The sequence below is a fragment of the Pyxicephalus adspersus genome, chromosome 6, assembly GCF_032062135.1.
Source record: "Pyxicephalus adspersus chromosome 6, UCB_Pads_2.0, whole genome shotgun sequence".
NCBI classification, from domain to species: Eukaryota; Metazoa; Chordata; class Amphibia; order Anura; family Pyxicephalidae; genus Pyxicephalus; species Pyxicephalus adspersus.
Genome location: NC_092863.1, coordinates 31,677,188 through 31,702,885, shown reverse-complemented (window position 1 = coordinate 31,702,885; position 25,698 = coordinate 31,677,188). Strand labels below are relative to the sequence as shown.

Sequence of the window (25,698 nt, the reverse complement as noted above, 5' to 3'; positions counted from 1 at the left end):
CTCTTCATGATTTAATGAAGATGGTGAAGAAACAGGAGGCAGACATTCGGTTTAGTACCCCTAAGAAAGCAAAGAGTGTCATCCAAGAGGATGTATCCCTGGGCTCTAATAAAGTGGAACAAGCTTTACCACAGCGATTTAAAAATTTAGGGGCTAGTCTAGCGGTGCCACCCAGGGATTACAGAAAATGTTTCAGGTGTGGCCGGAGTGGTCATTCTAGTCGTCAGTGTCATGAGAACCATGGAGGGACAGTTCAAAGTGTAGCTTTCCCTGTTCGGGAACACAAAATGAAAAAATTTTAACCAAAGTTAAGAGGGCCTGTCATAGGAGCTAAATCCATTGTTGAAGTCACTGTTAATGGGCATACTACCCCAGCTTTGTTTGACACTGGATCTCAAGTCACACTTATTTACCGCTCCTTTTATGAAAAATATCTGAGCAGCGTACCCCTTAAGTCTACAGGAAAGATGAAGCTGTGGGGCTTGAATTCTGAGTTTTATCCTGTTGACGGAAGGTTAAAGGTGATTGTGACTGTCCCTAGCTTACAGGATAGGGGTGTTACTTCCATGAATATCATGGCCTTGGTTTGTCAAGACACCGGAGACATTTGTGCAGTACCCGTGATATTGGGTACCAACTGCTAGGCAGTACATGGTACTTTTTAGAAGTTTCTTGAAGAAGATAGAGCTGTTTCTTTTGGTCAAGGTGACATGCCCTCACACTTTAAAGAGCTCTGCAATGTCCTATCGATTAGCTATCAGCATGGTGTGGTGTACCACATCGGTGAACACCCGGGGGAGAAAGAGTCTTGAGGGTAGCCTCCAGCATTGCCCCTGAACTGCTTGGGGATGAGAGTTATGTTCTCATGGAAACCCCTAAGAAATAACAACCAAAGAAAGATGGATGTTGAAGTGTACAGAGCTCAAGTCAGAGACACGTCCTCTTCCCTGAAGTTTGATTTGAGTGATTCTAACTTGCCAGAGGCCTGGAACAAGAAACTGTCAGAGCAGCTGTCTGATTTGCTAGAAGTGTTCTCTACAGATGAAATGGATGTGGGCTGTGCTAAGAGTGCTCAACACACTTTTGCTGATCTGCACCCTCTGTCTAATTACATCTAGCATAGGTTAGGCATCCGATGGCCCAAAGGTAGTGGAGGTCCGGTTGCAATGGCAGATAAGTGTGATTGCTAGGGTCTAGGTGGTAGTGCAGATAAATTGTTCCTGAACTTCAGAGACTTTGCCTGCATCCCTGCAATCCAGGACACAGCATACACAGCCCAATTGCCGGTTGGAGGATCTTCTTGCCACCTATTGCTATGTGTACTCATTGATGTTTATGGATTGTAAATATTGTTATTACTGTTTTAAGATATAAAGCGTACAATCTCCACATAGAGAAGGCCCAGGTTCCTCTCTGTTATCTACAGGTTAGCGCCATAGCCTGGTTTGTGAGAGTCATATACATGACCCCCCCTATAAAAGGGCTACACCTGTGTAAGAATTTTACACATACATGTCAAAATTATACCTTTTTTACCCCAGTGTATATAAATTATAAAAACTTTCATTCTCTGGATTATGTCAAGCCCAGTGAAGAGACCTTAGCTGCCTCAACAGCTTTCAGTCTTAATTGAGTCAGCCAGAAAAGGTGTCAATTAACTCAACATTTTCTTGTTTCTATCAAAGCCTAACACAATCCACCACTCTGCTAACTTCACCGTAAAATATAGTGCTAATACAGTTTCTAATCCACAGAAATGTTTAAAAATGTAAAATTAATTTATAATACTGGCAAAGAACATGCTAAAGCATCCAGTCAAAATCGTATTTCCAACACCTTTAATAAAAATGAGGCATTTCAATCTATAAGTGTAATAGAAAATAGAGAACAAAATTCAGATATGACAAAGTTCTGAATAAAGATCTGATCAGGAAAGACTTGATAACCTGTCTCTAATATGATGTGCTGAAGACAGGAGACTTCTGTATGCAGAAGTTTCTGATTTATTTAGGGGGGGGGGGGGTTGTTAATCTGTTTATAGGGCGTTTAAGTTTAGGGAGCATCCTGCTATTATTTTAGTAGTGTGTCCTGTTCCCTTGGAGCCCTGTGTCTTTTTTCCTACGTCTTGAGAGTCTAGAGAGCGACTAGACTTAAAATCAACTGCATAGACAAGAGTGGAAAAAAATGAGAATTATTATAAAGTAAATTAAAAAGGTCATCGCCAATAATCTTGGGTGGACCTTAAATTTTTGCTTTTGCCATAAAAGACCAACATGGGAAAGGATTTGGAGCACCTTGCCAAGTGGATGAAAAAATGTGCTGTGTGGACCCTAATAATTGACACAGGTTCTCGGTAAAGCAGAACTCCAAACAAACCACCTAATAGAGGAGGCACACACAGGAAGTTATAAATGTGGAGGCACGCATTGTATTAGTATGTGTGCACAATTACCATGCATAGAAGAGGAACTTAACTTTGGAAGCCATGTTTAAAAAGACAGGCAAAGAATTAGGTACCAGTATCGCCTTTGTTCTTTCTGCAGCTGGTCTAATAGGTGATGATTTAAAGGTGAAGGGGGCATAGTAAAATAATGACATTGATTCATGATTTGGGTTTCATCTGAACTATGCTAGTCATATTTTTGGGGTTAAGATACACCTTTATTTCAAATCAAGGGGTTGATTTCTGAAGGAAGTCATTTTTATCTTGATCTGTGTTCACTTTACATATTTATGAGTTTAATGAAATAAAAAAAACCTCTTCAGCAATGAATTTGAGTATCTGATCTAAACACAGACAAGAGATACTCCTTTAGTAGATAAGCCCTGGTGATTAGGCTTTAATCTTGTACCATGAAACCATTAATAGTCACCTGTAGCTAAGCTTTTATGGAACTATTAGAAATGATTTCTACTTGATCATTCTCCCAGACTTTATGTCAGAGTTCTTTAGACTGTTTGTGCATATTAGTAAAATGATTGCTCATTTTACATTTTTGGCACATTTGTCCTTTGACAAAGAAATGTAACTCTGTATATGTGTTCCCACACCTGTCACGTCTTTCGTGACACTTTTATTTTATCAGTGTCTTTTTAATGTTGAATTTGCCTTGAGGCACTGTGCAGTTTACTTAATTCTTACACGTTATCAGATACATTCATTAACCTTAACTGGGCTTGTGCTGCTTCATGAGTTCCTGCAATGTGAAATGCTTTGTTTAGATTAGAGCAGTGCCTTGACATGCAAAATTCTTTTTTCTAAATCGAATTCAGTCACGGCTAATGTTATTGGTCTTTAGGTAACTACAGTCTTTTACAAGTTGCCTTTTGTTAGGATTTGAACTACATCTAATTTTCTTTAAAATTTTAAAGAAACTTGCATACAATATACATAATGTATAATTATGATTTTGGTGGAACTGCTATCATACCATTATGAGAAGGGAGGCTTGTTGTAGAATTCCCTACTCCCATGATCAGATCTGATTGTTTTATGGAAAAAGAAAATTGTGTGAGTTAGCAGGAGCAAAACCAGTTACAGTGGAATTACATAAACTATTTTGCAAAAAAAATGGTTACAACATAAAATAAGGAGATTTATTGCAATGCTTAAATGACACTACATAAAACACCTATATTGCCTTACCTGGATAAAAACTCTGCACTACAAATGACCAGTAATACTGTTTCATGCATCATATTGTATTATATACAATGTGTATATGGAAAACAATCTAAGCATTTATGATCTGATAGTTTTTCAAGAAAGGCATATGTAAACACTCAAAATATACATACAAGCAAAATCAATCACATAACCCAAGGGGTTATAAAGCAAGTTGTAATGTTCAGCATTAAATGCCATAACATGTTTAACCACATATTATTGTAAAAAGCACAAATTTACAAAACATTACCCTTCATTTTGTGGAATTCATCCTCTTGAATAAGCTCTTAGGCGTACAATCTGTGGGTTCAGACCTCAAACTTGCCATAATAAGAAACAATAAACTATTGTTGGCCTCAGTAAACTGAACAAACAAACTGAGAGCTTATAAAGTGCTCCATACTATTTAGAATTACTGCTGTGCACCATTTTCAAACACTGTAAATACTATATTGTATTTGATATACCCCACCTGCAGATATTAGGCTATAAAACAAGTATGTTTGCATGTAATGTAAGAAATAGATGAAGATAAATAAAAAGCAGCGGTTTTCTTCTGTAATGCTGAAAAGTTTTTAAAAGCCAAAATATCTTAAAGAACAAAAAACAAAACCTGAGTATGTTGCTGAAAAATCAGGACAGTTTGTGCTTATTTCCAAAGGTACAGTTAGCATTGTTCTGCTTATAAGACAATGCTTTCAGCTATATTACATATATTAATATAGTGTTTACTGCAAAGGTGGCAGAGGTATGAGGCATATTGGTTCAGCAGCTTTACACAATGGCAATGTTTCTCTTTCATTGAAAAATCAAAAGTGATCTTAAGAATGTTGACCTTACTCTACCCTTACTTTGGCTTACACCTGCTAAAACCATGTCATAGGTGGCAAGAGCTTGGGTTTTACCATCCATTAATTGGAAACCTATAACCAGGCATTCACTTTAAATAGCCAACACTTCTGACAACACATCAACTGCTTCTTATATAAAACATGGAGCCTATTCTCAATACTCATTAATCAAGGCAGAATGTTCATGATTTCTGTCTATAATGAAAATGAACTAGAACTGAACACTATTATATCAAGTATACTTTTTTAATTATTAACTTCCCCCTTGGCCAATCTTGTTTTAGAGTAGCACAATTGATTTTATTGCACTTCAAAGTAATTTAGTAATAAATATTGAATCTTTACTAAACCTTGAAACATTTCATTCCATTATCATTTTCTTTATTGTCACATTGATTTATTCATCATGTGTGCTTCATATCTCTGAAAAGAGTGACTGAGACAGTCACGTGATAGTGAAGAATTTAGGTTGCTGAATGAGTTTGTGTAGTTAAGATAAAGGCTCTCCACTGGTGATTAAAATCCAAGTCTCTTTAAAACATTGAAGATTGAAGACATAGAACTAAACTGAAGACACAGAGGCTGGAAAGGTTTTTTTTAAATATATAAAAATAATAAAATGGTAACCATGATTTGCAGAAATAAGATTTGGTTCTTAAATCTACTATTACTAGAATGGACTGGTTTATGTATAAAGCTCTGTATAACGCTTATCCAAATAGGGAACACCAATGTCTTGCCTTTGGACCTTGGTTTAAATCACCTTGCAAGAGATAAGGCACTTAGTGAATTAGGCTTAGTGAATGAGGTGAACAAGGAATACCCAATCACTTTAAAAAATGAAAATTTAAAATCAGGCTTTTCCTTGCACATGATTGGATGGTTGTGGACCACATAGCTTCTTCTCTAGTTTACTAAACTAATGTTAGAGGTAATTCATGTTGCTATGTAAGGAGCCAATGTTATTTTTTAGTAAACCAACCATATTGTTTTTTTGCTGTGATGTGAAGTCTGATATTCTTTATCCTACCTCGGGTGTTATACCTAATTGTATCTCCCACTGATTGATAAAAAGAAATGAGAACAAATGCACTGTATAAACATGTTTGGCTCATGAGACACATAAATTGTTTACCACTTTGCTTCTAGAAACAGCTTTTACTTGACCACCTGATTTTCATTAGAATATGCATTCTGCAATTTTGGGTTTAGCTGGTCTGTAATGATGCTGGAAATACATAGAAGCAAAGCAATGCATTGAAGAAACTATTATAATGGGGGTTCCCTGTAACAGGATGTAAATTATTGTTGCAACCAGTTTCTTGTCTGGCAGATTCTCTTGCCGTGCCATATACCTGCCCTGGGGACTTTTATGGGAAGCAGCAGAGTGTAACACAGTAAAGTGTGAGAAGTGCACTCAATTCCTGCTTCCACACTTGCTTTGGGACGGACACTGAGACTCTAGACTCTGGAATTTATTTGTTATAGTACAATCTGTTTTGGGATTTGACTCTTTAGCAGTGTTTGTCATATGATCATATACAACATATGTAGCTGATAATTGTTATAAGCAATATGGTAATATTTGCTGTATAAAAGGTTTCCATTGCCAACAAAACCACTGGCTAAAACGTTTTTTCATAATAATTATATATATATATATATATATATATAATTTTTAATAATCATAGAACACTTTACATACACTTTTATAACAGGGGTATTGTATATAGGGATGCTAACTGTGTAAAAGGGGCATTGACATAAGCCACCAATATAAAGAGGGCATCAACGTAGATCACCAATGTCAGGGGACATTGATACCTACTATCAATGTAAAGGGGGTATTGTCACTGCACCCCAGTTACATGGAGACAAATACACTGACCCAGACAGTTGTACAGTAGTTATATTTTTTACTGGGGGTGTCAAATTCAAATTTTGCTATGCAACTCTTTAGCTTCTAATTTCTAGTTAAAAACTGATATGGTTAATATTATTTAAAATGTTAGTATTATAATTATTGGTTATAACTCAAGACAATTGCTAATCCATTCTAAATCCATATTACCAATTTAGAAAATATTACTAGAATCTATAAAAATCACACTGCAGAGAGGCAACACTTAACGCAATGCCACTATTATGGAGGTGTATGACCATGTTTTAGGGCATATTATATCAGAAAATCTAATTTGGACTATGGCAGTTTTTGATTCTAGGGCTGTTTTATAAAAAAATTAGTTTGCTTTACTTTCCTCTGTAGTAACAATCATTACTGATGAAGTTAGCCAATTTTATCCTAGTTAAGTTAGATGTGTTACAGTAATGATGTTTTTACATCCTTGCCTTGTTCTTATAACTCCATCAATATTCTGGATACGTGTAAAGGATTAAAGATCATGTATAGATCACTGTGAATCAAATAACATCACTTTCAAAAGCTATTACCTTTAATTACTAATTCTTGCTTTATTCTAGATGCCCTGTAATGATAGAGCTTTTATAAACAAGAGCTGTAAGATGAATGCAATTTAGTATATACCTGCGAAAAAAAAGACTGCATGATATATACAATATGACTAAATAGAATATCTATTTATGCCTTTGGACTATTTGGACAGATTTCAAACATCTTTTTAATGGTTTTTGTGCTTATGATAAAATATTTTACATCATTTACACCAATAACAAGACCATTAGACAAAAAAAAAAATCAATTTGAACTCTAAATTTAATCCTAATTTTGTGTACTTGCCATTTTATTAGAAAATGTCTCTATTGACTAATGTGATTTTCTTTTATTGCACCTGTCCAGTATCATCCCTAATGCCTTTGGTATTTCTAATAGACATCAAAGACCTTTTGTTACTTGTAGGCAGCAACATGTAAAATGCGCATTTCAACAAGCACAAGACAAACAAAAATTTTGCTTTATCCTATATATATCTTTCATCCCAATCCAGCTAAACCATTTAAGCTAGAAGATAACATATCTTATATGGTAGCATACAGGTATCTTTCAGAACAGCCTTTTCTCAACCTCAACCTAGAAATTCAGGACCTTTAAGAATAATACCAATAATACCAATATTCAAAGTCCACATTACATTAGCATGGGGGTAAATATGAAGAATGACTTTTACATTGCTGGCCTGTGGGAAGAATGTCACACTTACAAACAGCAGTAAAGATCATTGGTATCACCTTAACCAACCTGGAGAAGCACAAATTGCTCATCGCTCAAGGAACCCCGATTGAAAAACACAAATCCAGAAGGTAGCTTCCATTACAGCAACAATAAAAATACATAATATCTGTAATGGTGCTAAAATACTAAAACTTTTTTTGTATTGAAAGAGTACAAAAAAGACTCTCCCTTGCATTTCTATTCAAAGAAACCTAAAACAGAACAGCTTTCCTATGGACAAAAAACCCCGTATCTAAAATAAATCCTAAAGTTTTAAAGAAATGAGACCAGTTGATCCAGAAAACATCCAATTGCCTCACTGGGTCAGAATTGAACTTTTTTCCCCTGTTGGGGCAAATATTTCTTTAACAAATGTATTTTATTTATTTTTAACAGAGAAAATAATTTACAGTAACATAAACAAGATACATAAAAAAGAAAAAAAAACAAAGGAAAAACAATCAATGGAAACATACTTCAGTATTTAATATTTTCATTTATATATACACCCACCAAAAAAACAAATAAGAAAAAGAAGCAGCATGAAAATCTTTGAACTATTAATATTATAATATAAGACTGCAATTATGGTACTGTAGATATATGCATATAGTTATCTCAATACCATGTCCTGACTGATAGCTATTAATCTTAATATCCTTGAGTTATAACATAGAGTAATCAGGATACGGAAAAGTCATCTTTATTATAGAACAAATACCAGTTGGAGAAAATTTACCCATTCTTTATATGGATTTTTTTTACCTACCTCTGGATGAACTATGCATATATAGTTTATCTGGGGTATGCTGGTTTCTAGTATGTTTATTTTCCCAGTGATAGAACTTGATGGACTTATGTCTATCAACCTGACTAACTATGTAACTGTACCAACATTTTCAGATGGTTTGAATTCTATGTTGATTACATGAACATGAGGTTTTGGAGCCTTAACCCTATTTGTGGAATTACCTCCCCTTAGAAGATGCACTACTATTTTAGTGGGTGTGAGTCTTCAAAATGGCTTAATTCTTACCTGCAGGCATTTTATCAACTACTAAAATGGTAAATATGCTAAAGCCAGACTAAATAAACCAATAAAACACTTGAATCATCCCTTCACTGCTTTTCTGCATGCCTGTAGTGTAAGAGAATCACGTATTCCTACCATTTACATCTGGCCAGCACATAGAAAGCACATGTACCCTTGTTTGGTAAATTCATCCATTTAGTTTTGAGTTCAGTAATGAACCACAGCATTCAAAATACTCCCAACTACTATTTACTACTACTAATTTCTCTAATTCAAACAGGTTCTGGTTCCAGACGTGTGGGCCAACAGGTGTGTGACGGGGATAGGCACGTTTTCAGAGCTCTGTACCTACCAACAGGTAGCCTGGAAATAAGTGTGAACTGCAGTATTGTAAGTTTTACCTTTCACCTTAAACTGTACATAAGTCAAAACTAAACAAAAATCAAAGCAATCAAGTTCATCAGTGTATATTAGAACTATTACATTTCTAACTAAACTTTCCTCTACTTTCTGTAGCTATGCAGGACCTCTAATGTCCTTAAAATTGCTCACCACTTACTTCCCGTGACTACAGGTCTTCGAAACCAGCGGTCGCCAACTGGTGGTCCACAAGAAAATTTTTCTGGTTCATCCCCCAGCAGGGTCAGGAGAAGAACCCCACTGGGGGGCGCACTGGCCAAAACCGCGGACCATGTCCCCCGTACAGATCGCAGGCTTGTTTAACTTTGAATTTATTGGGCTTTAACAGTAGTTTGTTTTTGTGTAATAATATACTGTACATAATTAAAATCAGACAAATACTCTTTTTACAAATACACTTTTTATAGAAACTTCTTACAACCATCTGAAGCTGCATTTTACATAATAATTGGACATGAAGGTTTCCTGTATGCTCACTGTAAGCTGCATGATACTGGTCTGGTTTAGGAAAGAAAAAATGCTAGCCACATGAAAAAAAAGTTGTAACATGCCTGACCTATCCAGATGCCAAATGTGATGTACACAACGCCCATGGTTAGTAAACTACAAATCTTTTTTTCATAGAGCTCTATTGTTTGCTTCACAATGTTATTTTTCTTTCACTTTTTATGATTTTTTTTTTCTTTGTGTGTTGTTTGTGTGCACAGATTTCTAAATAAATATGTTGAATTTTCTGTCTCTGTCTGCAGACAGGTCTTTGCATCCTTTTTTATCCTGGAAAGCACACATGAACCCCAGGGACACTGTGTCACATTCCACCCAAACAAACCTTGTCAAATGCCCATTCATTTATTGCCTATAATCCATCATTGTTTTTCATCATAACTACTACCCTGTCCCCGTGTCCTCCTCCGTGTCTCTCTCTCTCTCTCTCTCTCTCTCTCTCTATCTATCTATCTATCTATCTATCTATCTATCTATGTCTCTCCATCCATCCATCTGTGGCTTTCCAATTATTTCTTATATATGTCTTGTTGCTCCTTGACCAGTGTGAGCTCTGTGTTTATTTCACTCCTTGTCCCTCTGGTTTCTCGCTGTCACTTTGTCTCTGTCTCTCTCTGTTCTTTGTGTCCTCTTGTATTAGTGGAAAGGAGAAAGAGGAAGAAAGAGGAGGAGAGATAGAAAAAGAGAGAGACTGTGTAGGAGGAGGGGGAGAGTGCAGAGGATTTGGGGGGTGCATGTCAACTCGTATTCTCAGCATCACTCCCTCTAAAACCAGAGCAGCATCTGCAGAAACCTGCCTGTCTCCCTCTCTTTCTCTGTCTAGCTCTATTAGTCTCTCACCCTGTGTGTCTCATCCTCTGACTCTCTAGCACTGTCTGCCACTAACTGTCTCTAACATTGTCTGTTCTTCTCCATCACATGGTCTCTGCAGCAGGCTCTCACAGGTTTGGAGCTGTCTCTGCAGTAGTCTTGTCCTCTCTCACATCTGGAACTCTCTGCAGGAGTCTACCTCACAACTGGAGCAGTCTCTGCAGCAGTCTCTCATATATTAGCATCTGTCCCTTCGGTGGTCCCTGGCACAAATTGGGAGTCAGTTCTGCAGAGGTCTCCGCCACATCTTGACCTGTCTTTGCAGTGGTGGTCTCATACATCTGGAGTTATACGGTGCGTTAAAACTTCTGCTTGAGTGTATGTGGTATGTGTGTGTATGATGGACAGGTAATCTATGTTTGCACATGTGTCTGCATGGGAGGCATCGCCAACACCTGTATACACATGTGCAAACTGAATAGAATGAGACATGTACATGTGCGATTGTATTTCTGTATGCACATTGTGAGCAGACGTACTCACATAAGACTGACGTGAGCGTACAGATTCACAGCATGCCTAATGTGCACTGCATTCATGCAGAGTTAATGTGTTTATACACACATGTGAATGTTCCCAATTACATCTGAATACATAGAACAAGCTCAGTTGGGTCCCAGCTGTCTGCATGATCATTTTGCACACAGTGCAACAGCATACACAAGGAGCATTGGGAGGAGTAATGGGTACTTGATGTGTTCCAGGAGGGGTTTAGACAGGAGTTCTATTTACCAGTTGTTGGAGTTATGTGTAAGGTTGAACAGAGAGGACATAGGTTGAGGTGGCAATTGCCAGCCACTATTTGAATGGTGGTCAGTTGGCAAATGCCAAAAAGGAGGAGCTTTACAGATGAGATAAGGGTAGAAATAGAAGTTATATGATGCACCTAATGTGGTAGGTTAAACGGGGTAAAGGAACACATTTATAGGGAGTAATTATGGAGCAATTAGAGAATTTATGTTCGGCAATACCAAATTTATAGCGAAAGGTTATGTGGAGCAATATAAGTAATGGAACTGCTATGGAAAAACAGTTTTATGCATTGTAAAAAGAGATGCAGTGAGAAGAGATTTAACTGAACAATGGGATCAATTGCACCAAATGGTCTAATCAGGCATTACAAGGAGCACTTATGCCAGGCAATAGAAGCTTTATAGGGAGCCGAAATGGGATCCTATAAGGAGTTTTTGGGAGCAATGAGACGGGGAGAGAGATGATCAATGACTCTATCAGAATGTCAAGCACAGCATTCTGTACAGACTCCTTGGCAGACAGTCCACCTGACATGTATATGTAAGATTTTAATTTGTGTGATGCTCAGATACCGTCTCAGGAAGAAAATTGTAATTTATATGTAAAAGTTAATACCCAGCATCCACCACACTAGAATAATCCACTAAACCCTACAGGGAGAAGAGACATGAATTTTACAAGCAGTTGGAATGAAGATAGCGGGAGGAACAGTAATGTGGAAAAAGAAAGATCCAGATGGCAGGACATTGGAAATATCTAAATGGAAATAAGTAGAGATAAAGTAAAACATATATCACAGAGGAAAAATACGCATATAAATCATGGAAAGATGAATGCTGTGACTTGTCTCCATTCTGGTCACTTATCTGAGCCCCTAAGGAGCTCCTGCAGGATATTTGTTGCCATCACTGAGATGTGTCACCAGATGGTCATGTGTGTCCCTTAGAGCCACAGAACTTCTGCAGTGGCACAAATTGTGTCCAGGCAAGCTGCTGCCATCCTCTACACCCTCCCTATTCTTCTGCCCTTCCCTTGTTTCATGTCCATTCTTTCTTTCTTTCTCATCATTCCCTCCTTTAGGCATTTTTCTTTCTCTCTTACCCATTTTGTCTGTTTTGTTTTTCTTCCTCTCTCTTTATCTCTCCTTTTTTCCATCCCCCTCCCTTTCTGAGTCTCTCCCTATGATTTCTTATCCTCTTCTTATTGCAGTAAAGCGTAAAGTGTTGAACATGACGGGCATACAAAGAGACAGAGGGAGAAAGGAGAAGCGAGGGGAGAAAGGGAAGGAGAAGTAGAGAGGAGAGACAGATGGTACAATTTGTACACAGCTAAAACCAAACAGGGGAAATAACTTCTAGACAAGGGGGGTGCAATGGGAAGATAAACAGTAGGAATGCTTAAGTGTGAGAGCAGGAGTAAGAAATAAAACAAAATCTCCTATAGTCAAGGGGGAAGAGAGAGGTAGGAAAGAACAGTCAGAACCTTTTCACATAAAATATCAGGCCTGCAAAGAGAAGAGAAGATCTGGAGAGAAACACAAAGTGCAGACAACAGGAGAAGCACAGCCCCAAATATAATTATTTAGAAGTCTTTTATGCTTTTAACTTGGACTTTAGTCTATAGACAAAACAGGAGGCACTTGAGTTCCTAAGTCCATTGCTTGTAATGTATTAATGACAGACACTCCCTGTTACGTCCCAGCTGACCTCAAAGATGCTTATAGCTCACTGTTGCAGCTGTTGACTATACCGACTCTTGAAAATGGTCCTTTCGAAGTGCACAGCAGAGTAAAGATGTGTGCCATTATTAGTATTACTATACTAGGCTATGCAAAACAAAAGCTTAACAACCACTAATAACGACACAGAACACACATTGACATAGTCTGTCTTATTTTATAATTTGCAGCAAAAAAGTGCAGTAACTAATCAGACTGAATTACCATTCTTAAGTCATGAAAATTGATTGTGGTTAGTTGACATAAGAACCTCACAAAGCTCATTGCTGTTTGTTTCAATAATATTAATATTGCATACTCATAATTACTAATATTCCAGTCCTTTCTGGGAATTCTTTAGAAAATAGAAAGGGTCTTTGAAATAAAAAGTTTAAGATAAAGAAATAAACCTTTTCACTGAATTCTTCAATGTAGCGGTAAGGGTTGAGAAGTCCTACATTGTAACCTTTTTCCTATCTTTCCTCTTTTTCTCTGCCAGTCTCACATCACATGGATTGAGGTGCATCATAATTTTCACCTTTTAACTACATGGAAGGTTTTACCCAACAAAGTTGTCGTTGGTTGTGACCTCTGTCCTCTGGACTTATTATTCTACTGCTGGGTTTGCATCTTCCCAATGCCTGCCCTTCACTTGTGTCCTCTGCTTTCTCTGCTACTTCTGGGCTGTTCCTCCACTGTTCCAGTTTTGGAGGAAATGTCTCCTGGTCTTAGTGGGGAGGCTGTTTCTCCATCATCTCCTCCACAGGGGCCCGGCCCTCCTCCACGGTCCAAACGTAGCTGGGTCTGGAACCAGTTTTTTGTAATCGAAGAATATGCAGGACCAGAGCCTGTGCTAATCGGGAGGGTACGTATTTATTATTCATATTTTATTATAACCTTACTAACTTGTCATTTCACAAAAAATTGCTTTACAGGATTATGCAGTAACTTTCCACCATGACCAATTTTCTCTAACACAAATTTTGTCTTTGTGATTGTGCTAACCATTGCTGAAATATTACTTAGTTACTCAAAAATACAGTGAATACTCAAGGGTTCCTAGGATCAGCCCTTGTGGCTATAGGAAGACCTGGTTTTTGAAATATTCTTAATTAAGCCCAGATGAGTTAGTCTGAAGCTTGGTGATTATGACAGCCGCTTGGGCGTAAGCAGAGAGAGAAGTTTTAAGTGTGGCCTCTATGCAGCTGTCACTACAAAGTAAAAAATCAGTGCGGTATGATATTTTCAAGTAGCCTAAGCAAAATGTTGAAATAGTATACCCGGGGGGTGTCGTTACACAGTTCTTTTGTTTATGCATTTACAACAGTCTATCCCTCATTCTCTCATACACTTATCCTGCTCTGATATTCAAGCAACCTTAGGTTAAATATTTCCAGCAGGCATGTCCACATTTTTGCAACAACCCATATGTTAAAACCTCTCTACAAAAACTAATTCTACTGTCAGGTAACAGAATCTAAAATCAACTTTTATTCTTTTTTTATAAAACAAATCTGCATGAATACCAGTTTTATTTACAGGAAAGAATAAATATGTTTGCTTTTCCTATCTAATAAGTACTAGTTTGTGGTATCATGTGGGGCATTAATGGATATTCAGGCTTTTCCAATTAGGCAATATGCAGTAACCCATATCAATTAATCAGCAATTATCTTTTCCTCCCTTGAGTGCTCCAAACCAAAGAAAGGTGATCCCTGTGGCCTTGTACAATATCAAAATTAGGGACAAGTTAGCTAAAACATTTGCTCAATGGGTAGTTTGAATTTCCCACTGGCCTGTTTTATTTCTTAAGGTACCCCCTTGTAACTTCCATGGATCAAGCATTTCACTATTTATATTGGATTTGGCATTAAATTTATATTTACTATAATCCAACAAGAAATTTCTGATTTTCCAGCAGGAGAAATGAGACTTCCATATTAGGGGAAAGAGAAGTAGAGTCATTACCTGCAGAGGAGGTCTCATTTCTGGATTCCTTCACAATTATAAGAAGGAGAGAGCGCACAGGGAAATTTACAAATCATATAAATGTATAGAGAAATTGAAAAGTTTCTTGATTGAAATGTTTCAGCTGAAACATAACATTGTTATTGTTCTTGAAGCCTGTCAGTGATGTTCCAATTAGAAATAATCATTTTGTCTTGTATTTATCTGGAGTTGCAAAAAAAATAGAGGTGTCAGACATAATGAGAAATTAAACATCAACACTAAAGGATTTGATTATACTTACAGAGTTTCTACTGAAGACTGAAAAATCAATGCAAAACCACAAATGGTGAATAGCTGTGTCCTTTCTTAGTCATATTAAATGTTTACTGAGTGGATTGCTGTTAACTGGCTGACACTACATCTGCCTCTACACTTTACACGCTGCTTGGACTTTGGGCTCGGTTCCAACTATCTACAGATCTATTTTACCACCAATTTACACTGTAAATTGTATATCCTATAGCTGTAATATTGGTGCAGGCCTTTTTTTGACATTGCTCCTAGGTTGTCTCAGATGACTGTACATAAGTACATATATGTTCCATTTTTTTCTATATTGATTCTAGTGGATGAGGGAGTTCTCCTGTTTCCTTTTGCCTTGCAGGTATCTTCCATTTTATGGAAAATATACACACTTCTTGCTTTCCTCTTACAGTCTTTAAGAAATTAAGGAACCATTTAAGCTTTAGCAGCAGTTTTACTATGGGAGCTGCTAATTATATATTGAATAGCTATATGTTGGATTACTGAATGAGCTGCTATTCATACATCACAGTGCTGTTTAAGCTTTATTTTATCTGAAGGAATGGATTGCTAAAGTACTAGACAACAGAATGAGAATATTACAACTGTACTTTATGCACATTTTTATATACTTCGCCTGGGGTCATATCTATATGTGATGGATCTGTCTGTGGTTACATCACACATATATAGCTGGTTCCTCCAGTACGAGGGTATGACGAGCACCCCTAACTTTATCACTGTACACCCTAATATAACCCCAATGCTATATTAGTGCAATGCTGATGAGCAGAAATGTTTATAAGGTTACCTAAAGACCAGGCATGCATACTTCCCTGTTTTTAGCTTTATCCACCAGTTTCAAAAAATACCTAGCTGTTTTCAAGTATACAGTGGTTTGTGAATAATTTCTTTACTCTCATGAGCTAGTGGAGTGTTTCTCAACCAGGGTACCCTGGAACCCTTGGGATCCTCCAGGGATTGCTAGGGGTTCCTTCAGCAATGAGCATTTTAGGCTCTCAGATTAGTTTAGAAGATGCCAATGATCTTTTTGGCTATTTGTAGGGGTGACATTTAAGTAATTACAGGAAGGTTTCCCTGAAGGCCTGAAAGTTAGTTTGAGGGGTAACCCAATGTTAAAAAGTTTGGGGAACACTAAGCCAAAGACTGATAGTTGGCCCAGCACTCTCATATTGGAGGCAAAGAGTCATTTGCTCTGGAAAAGCTTTGGTTAGTTGTAGGTTAGTTTTATTTTGTTGATTAAGTTGATTGGCAGTGTTGAACTTAAGCCTAGCAACTGCTACTATATCTTCTATTTTCTGCATACAACTAATCAAGTAAATCAAGTTTAATGGCTGAGTGGTTTTTGTTCAAGGCTATACCAGGTGTATTGGCAGGGGCTATATTCTACACCTTGCTGAGCTTAGCCAGCCAATAAATCAGTGCCAGGCCTTTCATGAACACATCTATCTCTTCCATCCTAAAGACATTTTACTACATATGAACACCTATCTCTTTTGAGTCTGGCTTGGAAAAGGAGCACTGCCTAGCCAGAGCTGTACTGGACAGTAGTCAGATCTAAGAGATCCAGTTCTAACAACTCTAGTTAAAATTATCATCGAATGAATGAATTAAATCAGCCCAAAGGCTATGGCACCAAACTACAGGTGGTGTGTAGAATCTTATTCCTTAGGAGCTGTCTTTGCTTTGGGCAAATTGGCAAACATTGATAGGCATTCTTTATATCTATTGTTCAGAAGTATTACTTTTAAATTAAATAATTGGGCTGACGTTTAATATTGCAGCTGAAATGTGTTTTGTATCCTTTGAATTGGCTTTCAGTTGTCTATTTATTTTTATCTTGTCATTTTTGGCTGGAGTTTTGCTTTAAAAGTTTTCATTTACTCAATATATTGCTGTTTGTTTCCTAAGTTTAAATGCCTGATAAATTAATATGCTTTTATACAATAAACCTATCCATGTTTATTAAAAATATCTTTATCTTTCAAGGTTTTTGTCTTAAAATAAAGTATAAGTATTTGATTGTAAAGCTGAACTCAAGTTCCACTTGTAAGAATATATGATCAGGCAGGTCATTATTGCAGAAGGGGACAGGCAATGTTCATTCTGCAAAAATCTCTTCTACCTGCCTGATTCCTCAGGGTTTCTGGCAAACAAGCTGAGTTGAGCAAAAGTCAGCTTTGGTTGTCAGGATACCCAGCATTCCCAGCTTCCTCTGCATGTGCCATGAATAAATGTTAGATCATCCCGGCTCAGCCAATCAGGATGGCTGAAGGAGGTAAAAAATAAAAAAGATGGTAGCACCCTGGGAAGGGAACTACCAAATGGAAGAACCCAGCCAAGAGGATAACAGCTAAGGTATGGTGAGCCTTTAGTGCAACCTCCTTAAATAACTTACCTGCAATATCTAGACTGAGGAAAATACAGAATGTGAAGCAGTAAAAAATCTGTTTGGCAGCAACAAAGTGCTGTTATTAGGCACTGGCATTACAGAACACTCTGAGAGAGAAGTGCAGAGAAAAAAAGACAGCACAGTAAGACATATGCCTGTAGATATTAGTTTGATTCCTGGATTCTCCTTCCAGGTGGTGAGCTTACTTATTATTGGTAGGCTACTGTGACTGTTTTTTGCCAATTTATTCTTTTGCTTCTCTATGGGCCTGATTTTATTAAAGTTCCCTAGGACTGGAGAAAATAGACTATCATGGGGGAACGTGGGTGATCCAGCAAACCTGTAATGGATTTGGTAAAAATGATTTGCAATTAGTTGGCAAATGTTTTAAATGCTGGACCAGGTTTGCTGCATCTCCCAGGTTCACCCATAATAGTCTATCTTTTCCAGTGTTAAGGAGCTTACATAAATCAGACCCTAAAAGGAGAAGGTAATGTCAATTGTATTTGCACAGATGCATATAATAGGACCTTCATTCAATAGTAAAGTAAGGTTCACTTATGCTGCCTGGCCCCGTCCTTGCTCCAAAATGACTTAGAATGATACCTCGCCTAAATGAGGTCATTACCATCTCACCTCAATCTCCTGGGAAGATGATCCTGTATTCAACCCTTATGACATTTCTCCTGCTTGGCATTCCACAGGACTCTACCTGGAAGTATTGGATCACAGCTAGCAATGCTAAAGATGGGAGAAGCATATTTCTAAAGTTACCCTTTACAATCATGTTTTTTACCTTTTTAATTTAAGTGATTTGAGAAGGAGTATTGGGGCCAGCCATTTAGGAGAAAGGACTGTTAAATGAAAAATGATGGGGTGTTTAAAAAAATATGGTCCTTGCTGATATCCTTGAAAATCCCATATGTTCTGCCAGCTAGAGTTGCCATTCAAATTTGGAATCTTTACATGGTCGGGTGTAGTATGTGGTACTAATTATTTACATTTGTCATCATCCGGCAAGGTTGTAAAAATAATAATGTATAGTATATTGGCTGGCTTAGGCACTGTCAAGTTTGATAACAACTTATAACAAAATCAATATTTATAGCCGGGCTGTTGTTACAATGGGTTTTTTATTGTCTGGTCTAGGACCTTTTGTCTCAATTGCCACAGCATTTACATATTATATTCACTGTTCTGGTTATATTCATGGTATAGCTCTTTTGCAAATGGTGTTGCTTTTCTGACTAAGTATTGTGTCTTTTTATGGATCAACATAAATTGTCTTGTCTTTTTATAACAAAAAAATGTTGACATGAATTTTGCAATTCATATTGAGAATATATTTAAATTCAGTTATGTATTGTCAGGAAAATTGTACACTAAAAATGTGACACCAATGTAAAGGATTGTCAATAAAAAACAGTCTTGTTACTATTGTATCTTACATTACAGTAGAAATGCCCCTGTGTAGACACAATGTAGTCCTATTGACGGCAATGATGAAGTGTTTAGTGCAGGTACACATTGTAACCAGAGCCTACTTTTTAAGTTTTACTTTAATTATTAAGTAGGAAGTTATTAGTGGACAATATTTCTGTATATTGCCCAATACCTTACAAAGTGATTACTATGGCTTCTTGGACCATTGTCTACAAAAAAGTGTTCCCAATGATTTATTTTTTAAATACTGCTTACTGAAGCCTAACTGTTCCTAATTCCACAGATTAGTGGGACATTAAGGCTGTCATATAATATGAGGAATGTATTAGGCTGGTACATGCTATTGGAAATAATAGCCTCCATCTGGTCTGCAGGGCATTTTTTTTTTATTGTGATCGAGATCTGCAGGAAAACATTAAACTAGTACCTTAGACTAAATGCTTATTTTGTTTTACAAATAAAACAAAAACACAAACACAGTGAGTTATCAAAAATGTAATTGGGTTTTCTAGGAAGCCTTGCAGCATGTGAATAGACCTGTGCACAACTACGTCTAACTGCTGGAGTCAGCAGACATTTAGAAAATCCTTTTAATATGACCAGGGGCACATTTAGAAAGAAGAGTTGATTTTAAAACCTTCTTTGAATGAAACCCAAGAAGGAAAACTCCCTCTGATTTTATCCTTGATTCAGAACTGCACTGCTATGAAATTCTAAGGGGCACACAGGTCCTAAATTTTCAAACTTTTATAAATTTTCTTCAATAAACAGTTTGCTTTTTCGTAGAAATTAGTTTTGACATTTTGATATATTGCTGACTTTATACTATATAGAAACTGTGCATATATTCATTTAATTAAAACAGCGAGTATAAAATGATAAACATGCCAAGGAGCACTCCTGATGAAAAAATACATGTAGTTAAAATAGTTGCCAATTTTGGCTCACCAGAAGAAGACCTTTAAACCTGCAACTAGATTAATACCCTGCGTAAATCATCCACAAAATGTGTTGCATGAATTATAGCCAATGATAATCTGTAGGAAGGGAATTGAATTCATTATAAGTCTATTTAAATTAATAAATAAATGTAATGAGATTGCCAATTTCACCTTCTATGGTAAAATAAATTTTATGTGGCATTTACTGTGAGTGTTCAAGTAAGCCATCATCAGCTTCATTTAAAAAAAACTGAAGAATTCCTACAGTTAAGTTACACAGCCAATGGATTTTAACACAAACTGTTTTCTGAAATTAATTTAGTTAAATATTTTGGCGGTCATATATGTTGAAATTTCAAAACCATTCAACCGATAACTAAGTTTCTAGAAAAAGTTTACATAGGCACCTGGAATCTTGTTTTAAATAAAGCAAAGCATTACTCACCTGAAGTGCAGCTTGAGTGAATAGAGCTCAAGACACCAAAAACCGGACATAAGGGAAGTGATTGGCTGTGCACACTTCAAAGGATCAATCATACCTGAAAATTATCCAATAAAAACACTCTACTGTGAAACTTGCGGAATGGGTGAAGAGGCTTGTTGCCAGAAAAATGGTGTTATTTTTACACAAACAATGCCATTTTTCTGCCTACAACCCCCCCCCCCCTCCTCCCAGAAAATTCAAATGGTGATCATCTAAAAATATAAGACTTTCCAGTGTGATCATCATTTTATTATCACAGTTAGCACTGGCTACTTTGAAAGTGAAGAAAATTATAGGGAACAGTAGTGCGTTTTCAAATACCCTGTACACCACTTTTGCCTCTACTTTTAAAGCGTTGCTACCAGAATGAACTGTGAGATTTCAGACAACAGGTTACAAATTAAAATAAATAACACTTGATAAAGACAAATAATGGCAATCTTGGCAGAATAGTTGAATACTCACCAGGAGACTGGAACTTGGTAGAACCAATAGGACGTTTTCACAGATGTAAATTAGTTTTCAAGAAAGTAGAATAATTAATTATAGGAAAAATGTGATGTAAATGACCCATATAAGCACTAGAGTTCCATAGTATGTCCATATGATATAATGACACCAGGCTCTGGTCATAGATTAACCCAAAATATAGGCTTCCTGAGAAAAAGGTAAAACATAGATAAAGCTGATCTATGCAAACTACATTATTTGTGATCCCAGAAGACAGTAATAATGTTTGATTTGGCCACTATTATAGTCTATTATATAGTACTAGAACTTAGCTATTCATATATATTATTTATATCGAGCACTGTATGACCAGATCATATCTTTATATACAGCAGTCATCTTTTAAGCACTTTTAACAATATAACCAGCAATCACTCTTTAAATTTGATAGAATAATATCAAACCTGATTTACTTTTATTCCAAGCAGGCTGAAGCTTCGGTCTGATTTACAAATGTCAGAGCTTGTATTGTAAAATGTAATTTTGAGCTTTTTATAGATGATGATCATTAGATTTGATCGCTCTGTCTAGTAACCACATCATTTATCTGTTACTGATACCATAAATGCATGCAGCATTGGTCAGAAGGTTAATCAAGCGAGGTCTGAATAAGTGATTGTTGTCAGGTTGCTCAGTACTGGGATTTAGTGATTTACCTACAAAAGATTTGTAAGTATAGACGAATGTAGGGTTAAAGTTTTGTTCCATAATACCTCTATAATAATATAACTTTAAACAATATAGCCATTATTCAGAGCTAATAACAAGCTGGTAAGTGTTCTGTTGGACCTCTTCTCACCAGTTATCAGATCTCCAGCAGGCAATACTATTAATTGCCCAGCAGATTTGATTTTCTATTACTCACTAGCTTCTAATTACAATATCTCTTTGCACCGTCGTACAGATTGTATAGCAGATTTCTCAGTGGTGGAATGGCTTATAGGAAGGCTGGACACATGTATGCTATTAGACCCTAATGGTATTTAAATATTTCACTAAAATCAATAGAAACATTACCATTATATGGAAATTCACATTTAAAACATATCATTCTTTGTGTTACAACATTAGATAAGATGAAATAATAGATACAGGTCCGATTACTGTACCTTGTTTTAATTAATACTGCATTACATTTTTCAATTGGTAAACTTATTGTGTATCTGTTTCCAGACTATGTAGATTAAATCATTTACATATTCCTAACAAGCAGTAAAAATGTTAAAATAAGCAATCTCTGACCTCTCTAGTGGCTTGTAATCTTAAGTATTGTATCCAAAAAAAATCCTTAAAGAATAACACAGAGACTTTATAATCAGTGGTTTTCTAAGATCTTAGAAACATCTGCTGTGTGTTTAATGTAGTGGGTTTTACAAACACATTTTTCAACAGAATGAATTTAAGCTTGTTTAAAGTGCTTTACTCTTTGGTTTCAATGTGTAAATGCTTGAATGCCTCATCTGGGCACAGGTTCGCTTTAATCTTCAGTACCCATACCCTTACACTTAACCCCTAAATCAATCCCTTATTTCTTAAAGCTAAACTGCAGATTTAAAAGCACATTGCAATGATTTGTATTAATGAAGCCCAGTAAGTATTTGAGTTTAGCTTGTTATTAGCCTCATGTAGTTTATAAATTCATTCTGAAAGGGCAGAAAGATAAACTATTTTGTATTCTGTTTCTCTTTTCACTGTCCAGTCATGGGTGTAGCAGGCATCTGTAAGTAAAAATGAAAATGCAGTAGAGAAATATTATTATCCTACCTTGCCAGACAGGGATGTGCTATATGCAGAGATTTATGATTCTTGGGCCCAGGTAGACAGGAATATCCTTTGTCAGGTAAAACAGCTCTCATATAATCTGTGTGTTTATCTACTTAACTGATATTCAGGTTTAATCTTAAACCTATAATATAATAATGAACCTTCTAAAATATTCCCCAGATCTCAGTCCCTGTACCAAAACAATGCAGAGCTGAAAAAGAAAATATCCATCTACAGATGGGTGGGGTTGGTCGGTCCCATGCTATAGATAAAGATGATTAATTCTGCCATTATCCAAGCTTTCTCTAAATACAATTATTATGGTGCTATCCCTTATTGGAAAAGTTAAAATTGTTTTGCACTGACCTTGATTATATTAACATATTACTTTAATCTTTATTCTGATCACATACAAGGTGCTTTTTGCAAAGTACATTTGTCTTTAACTCATCTTTCATTCCTTTATTGTATTAACCACAGTAATCGTCCAAAATAAACAGGTTTTATTGAGACAATCATATAAATCTCTTGTTTTCTCTTTACATCTTAAAACTCCATAAAATAATTAGCCATAACACAACCTCCTATTGTTTACATTCACCAATAATTGTCCTCTGCAGACCTGTGCTGTAAATGGCGGATGAAGAGTATACCTATTAGACAATTGCTAGTAAAATGAAACCATTACTTTGATCTTTACAGGTAACAGATATTACTTTTAAATGATTACAGCCTTTCATGCTACCATTCTTTTGAAAATTTGCATTAACAAAAAAAAAACCTAAATAAGGCTCAAGAGACGAGCGTTTGCTGCTGTAGCGCCAGTCACCAATTGAAAAACAACTCACTTAAGCATCTTTTCATCAAAGGTTATTATTCCCTTCACATGGGACAGATAAAGTCTCTTAAACAGCTCAGCGTTGGATGAATGAACCATGCACAGCAGTATGACTTGTATATGTCACTCTGGGATAAATGAGACACGGTGAAGAATAGGGCCCTAATCTCTTTTGTGATAAAATACTTTTTTTTCTTTTTAAATGTGTTGAATAAACTCTGTAGATATCAGTTTAGAGGGCTGATTATAGAAACACAATCTGTTCAGTGAAGGGAAACAATATCTGCATAAAAATTCTGCTTTGACTGAACATAAAAAGATAACTGCCCCCCTGGTCATTAATTTGGCAGGTATGGAAACATATTCTAAACAATGAACAGTACAAAGCAATGGAAGGCTGCATGCTGTTTTAAAGATAAACAACGTGCACTCTATTCATCATACAGAAAGTTTTTTTGTTTTTTTTTTCAACAAGACAAGCAGAAAAGGAAAAATACAATAGCTGTAATGCTTGAGTTACCGGCACAAATTAAACAAATAATAACTACATGCATGCCAGGCAGACTGGACTGAACGCGCATCTGAGCTCAGGTGGGGGGACTAGGCACAGATACATAAATATGCATACATGCAAAGGAAGATTTTGTGCACGAGAAAATTGAAATGGTCAAACGTTGACTGCATGCACTGTCTTTGTAATAGACAATCAGATTTTGATTATGTAGGTGGAGAAATTCATCATTATCAACATGCTGATTAGTGGCAGATTACATCTAAAAGGACCAACAGCCTTATTAAAAAAATTAAGCTAATTCGTAAGTGCAGTGGCGCATAGAAAGCTATCAAATTCTATTGTGTCCTGGTCATCCGAGTGAATTCTATTTGACTAGCACTCTTACTAAATAAACTAATTACAGATGATCTAAGTGACTTTTAAATTCCCTGGAAATTTAGAAAAAACAGCAGTGCAAGTTCTGTCCAACTAGTAAATCTATGGAGAAAACATTGTGTGTTTCTAAAGAACCACTTTAAATTGCTTTGATTGGTTGATGCACCAAAAAAGCAAATTGTAGACAATTTTTTCAACATAGCTTTATATAATTACCTGGAAAGAAATGATCCATCTAAAGATGTATATATGGTTTCCTATTCATTCACTTTGCTTTTCCTGGGAACATAGCAAGTTGGTGCAGTGGAAATGTGTTACTAGTAGAAATGTAGGTGGAAAATGTTGTGACATTCAATGTAAAACACAGGCCTGAGCGTGGTTAACCATTCTGTTAACAAACTCCCATCTGATGGACATGTCAATGTAATACAAATGTATTTTCAAGCAGCTGGTTTTCAAGCTGGTTTACAAGTACTGGGTTGCTAATAATATGCAGATAAGCAGCTCTCTGCTTACAAACCTCCTGATTTATACAATTGTGTCTGTGTTAGGCTGACTCATAGGGCTTAGTGAAGCTTATATAATAAAAAAAGGATATCTGGGTTGTGTGAAACGTTACATCCCCTGTACCTCAATGGTGCCAGAGGGCATATGACACTTGAAAGATGTATGGGTCAGTACTCATCTAAGGGAATGGTGAGGATGTGGTATATCAGAAAACAAAATCAGCTTGTCGCTATGATCATTTTCTTTTAAGTGATAATGTGTATGGGCTAACTTAAGTTATTAAAGTGGAACTAAACTCTAGACGTAAAAAAAGAAAAAGAAAACAACCAGTCAGGTCCTTTATTGCAGAAGGGGCAGGCTATGTCTTTTTTGCAATAAAATAACCTTTTCTGCCTGATTTCAATTTTTTAGGTACTCTCACCTATCACAGTTTCATTGTGGGTGCTGCCATCTTCTTCCTAATCTTTGGCCATCTAGATTGGCTAGGTCAGGGGGAAGACAGAAGAAAATAGGAGAAGACAACGATCAGACAGGTAAGTAGGTTTTGTTGCAGAAGGGACTTCGCCTGTCTTTTTCTGTAATAAAGACCTGCCTGATCACAAATTTTTAAAACAGAACTTTAGTTCCCCCTTAAAGTTGCAAGCTTTCAGA

General features: G+C 36.4%; 1 protein-coding gene across 1 annotated transcript in view; it reads left to right on the top strand.

Annotated features, from left to right (window-relative positions):
- CDH24 (cadherin 24) overlaps positions 1–25,698 on the top strand; it is a 62,683-nt gene that overhangs the window by 1,852 nt on the left and 35,133 nt on the right. Inside the window, exons 2-4 of the mRNA XM_072415122.1 lie at positions 9,022–9,131; positions 9,258–10,829; positions 11,945–13,870. Coding sequence (XP_072271223.1) covers positions 13,643–13,870 — 228 coding nt within the window. The 5' untranslated portion in view covers positions 9,022–9,131; positions 9,258–10,829; positions 11,945–13,642. The remainder of the gene's footprint in view (positions 1–9,021; positions 9,132–9,257; positions 10,830–11,944; positions 13,871–25,698) is intronic.